Source organism: Ylistrum balloti, unplaced genomic scaffold (assembly GCF_031769215.1).
Source record: "Ylistrum balloti isolate Yb309-2 unplaced genomic scaffold, AGI_CSIRO_Ybal_v1 Utg370450, whole genome shotgun sequence".
Taxonomy (NCBI): Eukaryota; Metazoa; Mollusca; class Bivalvia; order Pectinida; family Pectinidae; genus Ylistrum; species Ylistrum balloti.
Genome location: NW_026782299.1, coordinates 82,486 through 97,569, shown reverse-complemented (window position 1 = coordinate 97,569; position 15,084 = coordinate 82,486). Strand labels below are relative to the sequence as shown.

General features: G+C 37.0%; 1 protein-coding gene across 2 annotated transcripts in view; it reads right to left on the bottom strand.

The window, feature by feature from the left end:
* Positions 1-1,185: 1,185 nt before the first annotated feature.
* LOC132554996 (sodium-coupled monocarboxylate transporter 1-like) overlaps positions 1,186-15,084 on the bottom strand; it is a 29,307-nt gene continuing 15,408 nt past the window's right edge. For both annotated transcript variants that reach the window (XM_060219325.1, XM_060219324.1), the window contains exons 2-15: positions 14,364-14,429; positions 12,959-13,010; positions 12,691-12,758; positions 11,173-11,327; positions 10,625-10,765; positions 9,816-9,945; positions 9,421-9,509; positions 8,794-8,909; positions 8,482-8,549; positions 6,723-6,809; positions 6,065-6,270; positions 4,857-4,957; positions 3,274-3,392; positions 1,186-3,074 (exon numbers count right to left, since the gene is read on the bottom strand). In XM_060219325.1, coding sequence (XP_060075308.1) covers positions 2,976-3,074; positions 3,274-3,392; positions 4,857-4,957; positions 6,065-6,270; positions 6,723-6,809; positions 8,482-8,549; positions 8,794-8,909; positions 9,421-9,509; positions 9,816-9,945; positions 10,625-10,765; positions 11,173-11,327; positions 12,691-12,758; positions 12,959-13,010; positions 14,364-14,429 — 1,497 coding nt within the window. In that variant the 3' untranslated portion in view covers positions 1,186-2,975. The remainder of the gene's footprint in view (positions 3,075-3,273; positions 3,393-4,856; positions 4,958-6,064; positions 6,271-6,722; positions 6,810-8,481; positions 8,550-8,793; positions 8,910-9,420; positions 9,510-9,815; positions 9,946-10,624; positions 10,766-11,172; positions 11,328-12,690; positions 12,759-12,958; positions 13,011-14,363; positions 14,430-15,084) is intronic.

Sequence of the window (15,084 nt, the reverse complement as noted above, 5' to 3'; positions counted from 1 at the left end):
ATTTTAATCTCCCTGAAGATTTATTTCAAATACAACTAACCTAATATTCCAATGTTTCTGTGGTATATTACAGTGTACTCCCTCAGAATCATTGTTAACGATTTATGCTCCGAACTCTGTAAGAAAACTTTTTTTTAAATTTGTTGTTGTTGTTGTTGTTGTTGTTGTTGTTGTTGTTGTTGTTGTTGTTGTTGTGAAAGTGATAACTTCTGTCTAAGTTAGTGTGACTTCCTGTACACGTTATTGGTAAAATCTAACTCACTTGATCTTAAGTAACACGACATATGATTGGCCGATGAAAATAATTTACAGTGATATAACCAAGATATACCACCAAATAACAAAAGCCAATAAGGTGATGATGGTGGGCGATTCATATCTTCGATTTTTAAAATGAAGTTTGTTATCACTATTTTAGAAAAGTTTCCCTTTGTGCGGCTACTTGTGCTGCTTTGATTTTGGGTCTGATTAGAAATGCAAAATGTCCGGCAGGTGGCCATCTTTGACCTAACCTAGTAAACTTTGTTATCGCTCTTTCTTGAGAAGTACTCAATGGATCTCTCTCAAATTTCCTCTGTAGGTTCCCCTTTGTCCCTAGTTGTGTCTATGTGTTTTGGGATTGATCAGAAATAAGAAAATGGTTGATATGCAGCCACCTTGGAATTTGAATTTTAAAGTTTGTTATCTCTGTTTCTCGAGAATTACCGGATAGCGGTAGATCTTTCTTAAATTTCATGTGTAGGTTCCCATTTATCACTAGTTGTACCAGTAAGACGTTGAGCCTGTTTAAAAACAAAATGGCCGATAGGTGGACATATTGGATTTTGACTTTGAAAGTTTGTTATCACTATTTCTTGAGAAATACTGCATAGATCTTTCTCAAATTCCATGTGTCGGTTCCCCTTGATCCATTGTTGTGACAATCCCTCAAAAACGATTCTTGATTGGGGAGCTGAAGTTATCGTTGGCCATCCTGGCGACAGTTCTAGGTATGCTTTTTCTGCAAAGGGTTATTTTGTTTTTATTAAGAGCAAAAACAGAGAAAAGAAGGACATGAGCCAACACTCTAAGAACAAATAGATATCAAACATTTGTGTGTGCCAAGATCCCTCTGGGATATCTTTTCTATTCTAGTACGAGGTTTTTGAAAAGGGGGTTAGTTTTTATAAAGTCAAAAACAAATAATCATTTTCACAATTTTTGTTTTATTATCATTTTTTCTTACAAATAGCAGGTATTTGTTGTTTTCAGGTCAATTTCCCCCTCCAAATTTCACTGTAATTGAAATGTTATAAAATCATACTCAGATAGCACGCGAGTAGGTACCAAGAAAATCATAAATTTTCATTTGATTTTACAAGCTTAAAACAACATACCAACAAAACTCTGATTTTGTTCAGCAATGGCTTAAGTCTTATATCTAAAAAAAGGTTCTAAAGATATTTAATGACTTTCTGCTTCCAGAAATATCTGTTAGGGTTGATGATTGAAAAAAGGTTGTTTACTTAGTTTTTTTATCAGTATACTTATTTTTCATTCTTCTTTTCTAATTTTCATTAAAAAAAACCCTTTTTATTATGAAGAAACATAGAGAAATATCTATATTAGGGTCCTTAAAATGAAAGTTATCGATCAGCCAAGCCAGGATTGCACTAATTTAAAACTTTGATTTGTGGTAATAATTCACTTAAATTTTTTTTGAAGTCTTCTGAAGGTTCATAGAATTGTCTTAAATGCTGAAATATACTGAAAGTTCATAGAATTGTCTTAAATGTTGAAATCTACTGAAGGTTCATAGAATTGTCTTTATGTTGAAATATACTGAAAGTTCATAGAATTGTCTTAAATGTTGAAATCTACTGAAGGTTCATAGAATTGTCTTAATGTTGAAATATTCTGAAAGTTCATAGAATTGTCTTAAATGTTGAAATCGTCGATGCTATTAATTGAATCACGACGTCAACTACTATATGTAGTGAACAAGTCAATCATTCGTCAAACGTCACGTTGAGCACTGTATTTTAGACAGTAAGTAGTATTACAGATTAATAAAAAGTTTTTATAGAAGCGCAACGATAAGATAATTCACTGAAATATATTTCATACTGAGTTATGCACTACTTCCGGTTAAACCTGACCTTCATACATCCTTTATTGTGAATTTTCAGGTACTACGGCTATCTTACGATATGACCCTGGCTTTGATAGTACGAACCTTTTGGTCCTTGTAAAAACAAAAATAGAAGTAAAAACATGTACAGGGATGGCCCTCCTTTGGATGGGAGTCTGGACCTGTTTCAACCAAATTTGCATCCGGTTGTACTGAAATGAATTCACCTTACAACATTTCTTCTAATGATACACGAACATATGTGCAACACGTATACACAGTTAATATGTATCGCAACAGTGACACTTAAATGTCGTTTACATACACCAAAACATGTTTTACATCTGAATGACGTCACATACAGCAACTCGTTCAAACATTGAGAGGATACGATGCATGACAATATCCGCCTAAATGTAATAGGGTTAAGTTTTAGGTAATTTTGGCCGCCGTTGTCTAGCGTCGCGCCGTTTGGATTTCCGCGTCGTCTGTGATCGTTATAAATGTATGTATATATGTTGCGTCTATATGTTTAGTTTGCCCGTGTGACGTAGTGTGTCTACGTATGTCCAGTTATTGTCTCGTTTTCGTTCTTTGGTCTTTGTCTGTATTTGGCGGGTTTTCAGTGGACAAAGGGGACATTGACCATTACGGACGATTGAAACCTCCGTCCAGATTATGAACACCTTGTCCCGTAAATTGGTCTTTAGGGTTTAACCTAATAAACATCTGGAACCGGACCTGGTGTTCGCCCTCATTATTTTTTATAAAACAACCAAATTTACATAAATCTTTTTTGTTTTTGAGCAATTGTTAGAAATTTCCTCCCTTCTCTCTCTCTCTATTTCTACCATCGCCCACGTGGTCAAGATGGTCGACCGTTCACGTCTGTCAAATCCGGGTTATTTTTATCCACAAATATCTCCATTTCATCCCGTGTCGCCGCCTCGTCCTGTTCCCTCATCTGTAAATAACGGAAGTAGCTTCTACATGTCAGTAGGTATTCAGCTGAAAGGTGGTGAAAGTTCCCACAAACTTAATTCAAAATCATATGTAAGTAAAAATGTATATAAAACTGATTAATCTATAAAAACATGAATTTCACACACATGATATGTTTTACAAAACTATATAATTATAACATTATTACAATAATTCGTTACCTTCGAGTAGTCGACTCCAAATCGTAATGGTTTGAGGATTTTCTCAGGAAGAAATGGCATTAGGGTGTCAAATAATGGACACATGAGTTTAGGGTCAAGTGACTTGGGGTCAGTTCGACCTGTAAAGAGATGCATATGGATTAAGGGTCAAGTGATTTGGGATCGATATCTTTTTAACCTGGAAAGAAACACACGTGGTTTTAGTGACGAATTACTCGAGATCATTTAACCTGTAAAGAAACACACGTGACTTTAGTGACGAATTACTCGAGATCTTTTTAACCTGTAAAGAAACACACGTTATTTTAGTGACGAATTACTTGAGATCTTTCTAACCTGGAAAGTAACACACGTGAGACAATTTAATCTGTGAAGTAATACACACGGGTTTATGGTCGAGTGACTTGGGTCTATTTAATCTGTCAAGTAATACACGCGGGTTTAGGGTCGAGTGACTTGGGTCTATTTAATCTGTCAAGTAACACACACGGGTTTAGGGTCGAGTGACTTGGGTCTATTTATTCTGTCAAGTAATACACACGGGTTTATGGTCGAGTGACTTGGGATCTATTCAATCCGTGAAGTAATACACACGGGTTTATGGTCGAGTGACTTGGGTCTATCTAATCTGTCAATTAATACACACGGGTTTATGGTCGAGTGACTTGGGTCTATTCAATCTGTCAAGTAATACACACGGGTTTATGGTCGAGTGACTTGGGATCTATTCAATCTGTGAAGTAATACACACGGGTTTATGGTCGAGTGACTTGGGTCTATCTAATCTGTGAAGTAATACACACGGGTTTAGGGTCGAGTGACTTGGATCTATCTAATCTGTCAATTAATACACACGGGTTTATGGTCGAGTGACTTGGGTCTATTCAATCTGTGATGTAATACACACGGGTTTATGGTCGAGTGACTTGGGTCTATCTAATCAGTGAAGTAATACACACGGGTTTATGGTCGAGTGACTTGGGATCTATCTAATCTGTCAAGTAATACACACGGGTTTATGGTCGAGTGACTTGGGATCTATTCAATCTGTGATGTAATACACACGGGTTTATGGTCGAGTGACTTGGGTCTATCTAATCAGTGAAGTAATACACACGGGTTTATGGTCGAGTGACTTGGGATCTATCTAATCTGTCAAGTAATACACACGGGTTTATGGTCGAGTGACTTGGGATCTATTCAATCTGTCAAGTAATACACACGGGTTTATGGTCGAGTGACTTGGGATCTATTCAATCTGTCAAGTAATACACACGGGTTTAGGGTCAAGTGACTTGGGATCTATTCAATCTGTCAAGTAAAACACACGGGTTTAGGGTCGAGTGACTTGGGATCTATTTTATGACTTTATATAATAATCTGATTTCCTTAGAACAGTAATTATACTGATTATCATTTTTTTTTCAATTATACCAACACACTTTGATACTGACATATGAATGACGATTTACATGTATTAATTAAGTAATTGTGTAGTTGTGAACTTGAGGATTTTACCTGTACAGCAGTGATAATGACCTCTCGGTGAAAAATTCCTAATTACATATGGTAATGACATTTACCTGTAGCGAAGCTGACAATGAGGCCAACACAGACCGTATACAGCATGGCTGTGGCGCTGTACCACAGGTAGGATAGAGAGTACAGACGCACAAACGGATCCCTGAAATAGAGGAATGACCACGTATAACCAGCGAGAACTACATACCAAGTATAACACTGTCAAGGGAAATAACTGAGTTATACAGCGAGAACTACATACCAAGTATAACACTGTCAAGGGAAATAACTGAGATATAGAGCGAGAACTACATACCAAGTATAACACTGTCAAGGGAAATAACTGAGTTATACAGCGAGAACTACATACCAAGTATAACACTGCCAAGGGAAATAACTGAGTTCTACAGCGAGAATTACATTCCAAGTATAACACTGTGTTTTGCAGCGAGAACTACATACCAAGTATAACACTGCCAAGGGAAATAACTGAGTTATACAGCGAGAACTACATACCAAGTATAACACTGTCAAGGGAAATAACTGAGTTATACAGCGAGAGTTACATTCCAAGTATAACACTGCCAAGGGAAATAACTGAGTTATACAGCGAGAACTACATTCCAAGTATAACACTGTCAAGGGAAATAACTGAGTTATGCAGCGAGAACTACATACCAAGTATAACACTGCCAAGGGAAATAACTGAGTTATACAGCGAGAACTACATACCAAGTATAACACTGTCAAGGGAAATAACTGAGTTATACAGCGAGAGTTACATTCCAAGTATAACACTGTCAAGGGAAATAACTTAATTATACAGCGAGAACTACGTACTCATTAATAAAATTCAGAAAGTCGACAACATATTGTCAATGCCATTAGCATAAAGCGGTTGAGGGTCGAATTTAGTACAGATAATTCCACTACGTCTACGTGATATTAAAATATCACAACAAAGTGGTAGGTTATGGATAAGAAAATGAAAGAAATATTTGAGTTAAAGTCTCCATGTCATAATGTCGGACACTGAAGTGACTGTGATAATATAAAAAGCCCTGAACTCGACACACCTTAATGTCTGGTTCTGCATTTACGGCAGTTGGCAAAACAAAATTGTCACTACAAAGGAACAGCTGAAGATCCTAAGGACATTAAGATTAGGTGTTCTGTAAGAGGTATACGTGTAATGAATAAAGCGTCTTCTTAGTCGGAACATTTTCTAATTTGTAGAGCCATACATTACTAATTCAAATTATTCTCTTACCAAGTAGAGTACTCTGGAGCGGGGGCAACAGTGGCGTTGGTGAGGACGGAAGCCAATGGCTGTGTGAAGTTAGTGTCAGTAAGGTTCCAGTTACAGCCAACAAGACTAGTGGGAGAGAAGGGCGCAACAGGAGGCTTGTGAACCTGGTACCCCACACCAATCCACAGCATAAAGATGACACCTGATGACACGGCTGTTAACGCTCCCTGTCGCGAGAAGAAATCCCGGCCATAGTTTATCTCAACATCTCTTTATAGGATATGAGATATATTCATTGTATTATCGATTATTAATCGGGTAAACTCGTCTTAATGCCTTCACTTTATAGTTGGTAAGTTACTCATATAAATCATAAAGTTTAGTGTCAGTGTTATGATTTGTCCACAAGATAGAGCTATTTTAAAAGAAGATTATCGGTTGATATTCCAGAGAGGTGACTTGGGAAATGTTTACACGGAATGATAATTTATGGTCAATATTATAGAAAAACATTTAAAAAGGAGAGGGTGTATCAATATTTATTTTCATAACACTTGATAATCAGCAAAAATCGTAGGGATATGCAATTTTGGATCTCAATACAGACATTTAATGTAAAATAACAATATGAAAGTTAACAAGGCTTATTTGTGTTGATTTTATAATCTACTAATCCTACCTTTTGATTGGCCCAGGGAAAAATGATTCCGAGAGTGAACACGCCGAGTATAGGTCCTCCCAGCATTCCGAACAATGCTAGGGCAGCCTGTGGAGAAGGCGAATCGTGTTAATAACCTCGTGTTTATTGATTAGTCTTTGTCATGGTTATCGGCAAGGTGAAGTAAGCAATTAACTACTTTTCCCGAAAAAAATGGCCGTTTTCTGCATTTAGTCCAAATGAAGTAAAAACAGAGAGAAGAGAGTGGTATATGACTGGTTTGTGCAAAGAATATCTCTTTGTAGGGAAACGCATTATCAATAAAGAGAATTTTGAAGACTTGCCGAGGTCTTTAGAACCCATTCTGATTCATTTTTCGTAAAGATCAGCCTCAAGTGAAAACCAACACGAGTTGGACATCATTGATTGATTTGGATACAAGAACAATCTACTAAAAATACCGCCACTATCCTCCAGAAATCTAAAAAAAGGAAATCTCGTTTTCTTCCCTTTCTTCCGTGACTTCATAATATATCAGAATGTTCATAGACGTTGGATATCATGACTTTATGGTTTGCTCTTTGTTGTAACTCATGATGTGTTTGTTATATAAACTGACCAATTTGATTGGTCAATACATTCCTAGAGTGAATTTGTGAACAGACATGCAGACAGACAGAGTAATTACTATAGGACATCTGTATCGCCGATATAGGACCTTATTGATGTTCCTAAATCAAACCCCTATTTTTTTCAAACCGTCGCCCGTCTTCGATCGATGAGAAAGTTATCATATTAAGACTTTAACTAGCATCAGAAAAAACACAAATGATATTGTGTAATCTTGAAAATAAGATATTCCCTTGTTGTGAAAGACATGGTACTTTAAGGTCGTTTTTGTAAACAAATTCGAGCAATTAAGCCTTTGGAGTAGAGGAGTGTGACTGTATGATTGTGACGTAGAAAGTGTGACGTAGAGTGTAACGGTACGATTGTGACGTAGAGTGTAACGGTACGGTTGTGACGTAGAGTGTGACGGTACGGTTGTGACGTAGAGACTGTAACGGTACGTTTGTGATGTAGAGTGTGTGGCGTAGAGTGTAACAGTACGATTGTTACGTAGAGTGTAACAGTACGATTGAGACATAGAGAGTGTGACGTAGACAGTGTAACGGTACGATTAAGACGTAAAATGTGACGGTACGGTTGTGACCTTGATGTGCGAACAACGATTATTAACGATTTTGGTCATCAACCAGACATTCCGACAGATTGGCCAAACATTGTGGCGAGCCGCCGTTTCCTCTTTCTAAAACTATAATCATTTGTATAATTGCTTTTGCTGGCAAACATTTTTTTCGCCGATTTCACAACCACTTTTGATTTTGACAGCAAGTCCAGAAATACGAATCCTCTTTTTTATGATGATTTTAATTCAAGTCTCATTTAAGGTTTCGTTCTCTTTTAGAACCCAATACAATGTACCTTAAACTTTACATTCCAATCAATTCAATACTTGACCTATATAACGATAAGTCTGTAAAGTACTCATAGTATGAATGCATTATCCTTACATGTCCAAATTCATTAACATAGATTTCCAACATGTATTCACATCCATTCAACACTATATTCACATGGTCAAACTAATCGTCGTATTTGTTTCGACATTTCTTGTTCACATAACATTTCCTAATAGAGTACTAGCAAGAAAACAAAACAATTTTGGAATGACGACTTCATTAAACAACAATCGATGTAGATTACACATTGTACCTACCTGTAGAACTCCGCCCAGCATGGAGGCCACGTACGTCAGACCGAGGCATATAAACCCTGATACCAAAGCTGTGGGATACAAGATCAACATTTAATAGGGAAAATCCGTAATAGTGGTCGTAAAACCGGTCAATTAACTAAATAAAGAGAGAAAAGTACAACAGCCGGAACAAATTACACAAGGTACTATATACATATAGAATACTCTACCTATTGTAATAAACAGAATATCGGAAGTTATACTCTAAAGCTGTTGTAAGGCAGACAGCGAAAATCAACCGATCATCAATCCAAAACACTTTAATGGACCTACCGATCAGTTTTGAAGCGTTAGTGGCCCTCTGTTCGTTGAGGTCCGACACACAGAAGACCTTGACCACGTCCTCCAGCAGGACAGCGGCTATCGAGTTAAGGCCGGACGACAGTGTACTATTGTAACACAAAACATTACCTATAATGAACCGTTCAAAACTGTACAGATCATTTCTCTCTTACAAGTTGTATCTCTTTTTGTCGATGTTTCCTATATATGATTTGATATTGACAGCCTTAACCTTCGGCAAACACTTGGACATTCAGAAATGTTCTACGTTTTCAGTGTGAGAAATGACCGTTTGTCAACAGATCTGTATGAAATATCACCAACAATGTGTTAATATTACATCATCAACAACATATGAATTCCAACAATCTTATTCCATAATTGACAAGGAGAACAAAGCAGGCAGATAAACACCACAGGACCAGGAGACGTGATGGCACCGTTCTGAGGACGATTCTGTCAAATATCCCATTTTACTTGAGATTCCCTTCTCACCATTTGGATCTCCATTTCCCTGGATTCACATTTAGCTTTTTTTTCTAAATTTGTAAATTTGCAAATGTGTAATTAATTATTGATGATTTGAACATTTTTGTTTGACTAACTACATAATGGTACCTCAGAGCTCCACTGAAGATACACGACACGAATATTCCAGGAACACCAGGCATCTTTCCCAAAACGTCCATGACGAAAAGTGGCAGTAACTACAAGTTCAAGATGTAAAGTTTAAGCGACAAAAACACGAAAACTAAAGTTATTGGAAACCGCATACAGTATTGAGAGTTTGGCATTTATAAATATTTAGCTCTAGCAACTTCTTTCGAGTGCATTTTAATTGGGTCATAGATCTACAATACCACTGGGTAAAATATGACATTTATGGTTTGTGAATGCGTTAAATAGAACACTTTCGTATATATTCGTAGTGTTTCTTCTACGTTAACAAAACTTTTCTTGTGCTCTGGTCAGATCTGAGATACATTGGACGTGGACAGCACCAGGACACACACCTGATCAGATGCGGTGATGAGGCCGAAGGTCTTGGGATCACATGTTCGGTAGAAGGCATAGGCTACGGTACCAATAAAACAACACAGGTAGAGAATGACACACAGACCAGGGAAGTTGAACCAGTAGGCCCTGCAACGGGAGAAACATTATGTTAAGCGGCCACTCTACTTGTCTGCATCAACATTATGATGTTATAACTGCGGAAAGACTTTATCAGTTAGGCACTGCCTAAGACCAATCGCTTATGTGAGATGGACGTTGAGCTATTTTAAGTACTTCAATCACAACAATTGTTTCTAACTGTTTCTGTGATAATGACAGCAACTTGTCATTCAACAACAGATTTGAAAAAGACATAATGCAATAAATAATAGTTAAGAATGAAGAGGAAGAAGTGTATTAGAAGTTGATAACATTTTGTTTAGACTCCATACCACCTGAAATGCGAGGATTTATTTACAAATAATTGAAAGCCAACAACTAGCATTGACTACCCATCTCTTACGGTAAGTCCATAATGACAGTTTTCACTACATATACATGGTATCTGTTGCTAACACAAGACAACGGCCCATAAAGTTAATAATGTAGAAAAAAATGGAACTATTCTGTCGTACTTACATAAGTACATCTTACAAATTTATTTTACAGGAAGGACAGACAAAGTTAATGACGTCGATTATACAAATTTGACAAATTAAAATGACGTTTACGAATCTTATTTTGAAAAGTAGACGCAAGGTAGGTGAAGCGTATCCACCTCTTGCCTAACTAAGATGTAGGACCAGGAATAGTATATACTACTTACATCTGTGCCTTTCTCAACGTGGGGCACGTAATGGCACGTTGGATCTGCGCCTGATTTGCCCCATACACCGCCAACCAGGTTATCGCACCTCCAAACACGCACGACCAGACACTATGACGTACGATAGGGTCAGGGTTGAAACTGAAAATGTGATTAATAGAAATATCTTTTGTGGCAACTGACATTAAATTTATTCACTGATACAAATCGTTACAAGGTGAGAACGTTATATATCACAAGCTTACTTTGGTAGACATGTGAATTACAAAATTTTATCACGACTTGATCACAACGATGTGGAGATTTTCAGAATATTATTGAGTCGAAATCAGTATACAGTCGATACCTTACTAAAGCCGGGCAGGCAAGGATGGCAACGACTAGATTTCACTACTGTTATCAATGTATTAAAACTATAGAGAATGTTTTATGTTTAAGATAGTACACCTCTATGCTTTAGTATGCATCCGTTATCCGGTTTTTTCGTGTCTTTTTATTATCACGACATAGAGCTATATTTAGAATACCAGTTTTACAGGAATACATACTCGTCAAACAGGATTCTGCCACTGTCAACAGAATATTGCCATGCTTTGGAGAATCCTCCCACCTCGATTGAACCCTGGATAAGGATGGTGCAAAGACCTGCCAGCATAACTCCTACCTGGAACGTGTCAGTCCACAGCACCGCCTTCATACCACCCTACACAAAATGGCAATGAAGTGTCGATCTATACTTAAAATATCATCATACCATGAGAAGCTAGAGAAGTTTATAGCAACATATTTCCCTTTTGGTTCCGCCCCTCAGTTCCCTGAAGGTCAGCTTCACCACTTAGGTATGCTTTCAGCCAAATTGAGTAAATCAATCGTGTGAAGGAAATGTTGACGGACGGACGACGGACACTGCGGTACAGCAGAAGCTCTCTCTGGTGCCTCGCAAAAGGTGGGTTAAAAAAAGAGAACAAACTGTTGACAGACTGACGACGGACAACTGGCTGTCTCGGAATAGGTTGATTAAAAAACAGAAGATATTGTATATATATATTTAGACAGTCTTCATACCAGGACGGACAAAGGAGTGAGAAAATATCTATCTGTACTTAGATTGTCTTCACACAGCAGTAGGTAAATATCACAAGACGTTGTTTTAGTTGCATTCGAAAATGATTTGATCAACCCAAACAAGACTAGGCCTTAACAGGGACGTAAAACCAGATTATAACATATGGTATTAACAAATTAGCAATCTTATAAATAACACTGTGTATATATTTAAATACCACGCATTTATACTTCATTATCAACATCATGAGAATACTCTGTCCACTTTGAAAGTCAGGAGATTTACCGGTTGCCCCAATGCTAATTTATGACAGGCCTATAAATAAAACGTTCCGAAATGAAGGACGAAGACTAACAACTGATTGCATACCTGTGTTAACTGGAAATAACCCTTCTTAAAACGTATGATGGTAGATACGTTATTTCTTTTCGTCATTGACACTTATTAAAATATTATCAGAAAAAAAAAGTTTGGTGTCCATAATAATTGCACATAAGATAAAATGACACTCGTACTTAAACTGTTTTTATTACTAATTTTAAAAAAATAAAGAAAATGTCGATATGTCAACAGAATCTTACTCCAAACTCAAAGTCAATAAAACTAGGGGAAATATCAACAAAAGAGTCACACGGAAGCTCATTAAAAACCACAAGGACAGTAAGACCATGTGTTCCGGAATCGTAAGTATCTTCTGCTTCATTAAGACACTCACCATGTAAATATACTCATGACATATATATATACAAATATTAAGATGAAGTAGCTGATACTCATAATAGTTGGATATTAAACGCACTAAAAGACAGTATATTTGATAAATATACGTGCTATATGAGATACAAACGACACTCAAGTATCGGTACAAGGTAGACCATACTCTTAATGGTAGTTTATCTAAATGATTTGGGTTCCATTGAAAATATTGCAATAAAAATTAAAACAAATATTCTTTATCATTTAGTAGACGAAGCCCATATTTTACTAAGACGATACTTACAATGGTAGTGTAGAAGATACAGACGAGGCCGACTGCCCACACAGATCCCCACAACGTGAAGCCGGTCACTATAAAACCAGATATAAACAGAAAATATACCATAGCGGTTGAAATCATTATTTTGGAATTCGAAAAAGTGGATCCGCATAAATATCATATAACATACACTAAAATCGCCTCCACTTCGCCATTCGACCAATTAATAAGTATGTTTCCAGGATTTCGTAAAGAGATTATCGAAACGTTTTAGAGTTTTTGCATACATTACCAGCATTCATGGCCAAGGACGGAGCATATAGCACAATGGACATGTAGAGAACCTGGAAATACAAAGATAAAATATATCGATTCTCTTCTCCGAACGATACAGTGAGATTGTTTACTAGAAATATTGCAGGCTGTGATACATTGTATATATTATCAATACACGACTCCTGTTACCTATCGGAAGATAAAATGTACCTATAGGTTTTGAAAATGTAGGAAATATGTCCGCATCATTTACAACATTATCAAAATTCATACCCCTATAATTTTCTTGACGAATACTTGTGAATGAGTGAAAAAAAATCTGCATATATAGGAAAATAACAACAGTTTACATTACAAAAGCATAGATGTTACCAAAATTAATCAAGCGTGTATAAACAGCCTGGGTGTCTTCCGCTACCTTCCACTATCTTCGTTTGAATTTCATAAAATGCCAGAATGACATTCGTTCTTTACATTTTCGTGACTTCGAATTCACCACATCTTGCTATGTAGCACAAGGACAGGACTGTGGGTATGATTCAGGTTTGAGAGTCTTTACGTCGAGTGGCATACCATTTTGGTTGGAGTCCCGTAACTGGACCAGAGATCAACTTTGCTGAGCTCCTAGGAAGAGTCTCGTTTTGTCTACAACTTGATAATGGAAGGTGGGGAGTGTGGAAGCAACGAGGAGACCGTTGTGAGAACTGCTGCGTCACAGGACAGGATCCGTTCCGCAGCGGAAGTATAATGGCTTGGGGTTGTATTTGGGGGTTGGAATTCATACCAGACTTGTTGTGGTAAATGGCAAATTAACCGATATTCAATAAGGAAACGAAATTTTAAAACCAGCGGCACTATCATTCAAAAGACGCTATTAGACTGGACATCGAAATCATCTGGTGTGTCACCAGTTAAGCGTATTGGGACGCTCTTAGGCAACGCCTGAGAGAACGTCAAATTCAGCCGTCAAACACGCAGGAACTGGTCCAATCCTTGAACGATGAACATTTCTCATGACCCACCGATTTACGAGTTCCATGCGACGATGCTACAGTCTGTTTACCTCGCAAACGTTGGTTATACCCGTTCATTTGAAATTGACCGCAATCTTTTTCAATGTACAGTAAAGCCAAGTGAACAGTTATACAACTAACCGTGGCAGTACTTTTATACAAGATTGAGAGGAATTTAAAAAGGGATTATATCAATTAATCGTCACGCGGGTTTACATTTTTAAAAGTAGATTGTAAATGGGGTAAATAACTACTACTTAATTATAGCTTGTGAATGTAGACTTTTGTATGAAATAATCATAATACAAGTTACGTCGATAAATTTGCCTTTCGTCTATACATCAATTAAAGCTTTTTTATTTTTCAATTATATATAAAAGATCATACATACAAAATCAACACACTTACCATCTGTATGACGTAGACAACGGATATCAGCGAGCGTGTAGGTCTACCGAATCTCATTTCCAGGTACTGTTGGTGTAAAACACAGTGCATAAAACAAGGATATCTGCAAATTCGTCTCATTTCTATGCAACCTATATCAAGGACTACCTAATCTCATTTCTATACAACACATAGACACAATAGATATTATTGAGTCTGTATTTCTGCCTTATCTCATCTCTATACAACACATAGACACAATGGATATTATTAAGTCTGTAGGTCTGCCGAATCTCATTTCTATACAACACATAGACACAATAGATATTATTGAGTCTGTATTTCTGCCTTATCTCATCTCTATACAACACATAGACACAATGGATATTATTAAGTCTGTAGGTCTGCCGAATCTCGTTTCTATACAACATATGGACACAATGGATATCATTGAGTCTGTAGGTCTGCCGAATCTCATTTCTATACAACACATGTACACAATGGATATCATTGAGTGTGTAGGTCTGCCGAATCTCATTTCTATACAACACATGGACGCAATGGATATCATTGAGTGTGTAGGTCTGCCAATCTCATTTCTATACAACACATGTACACAATGGATATCATTGAGTGTGTAGGTCTGCCGAATCTCATTTCTATACAACACATGAACGCAATGGATATCATTGAGTCTGTAGGTCTGCCGAATCTCATTTCTATACAACACATGGACGCAATG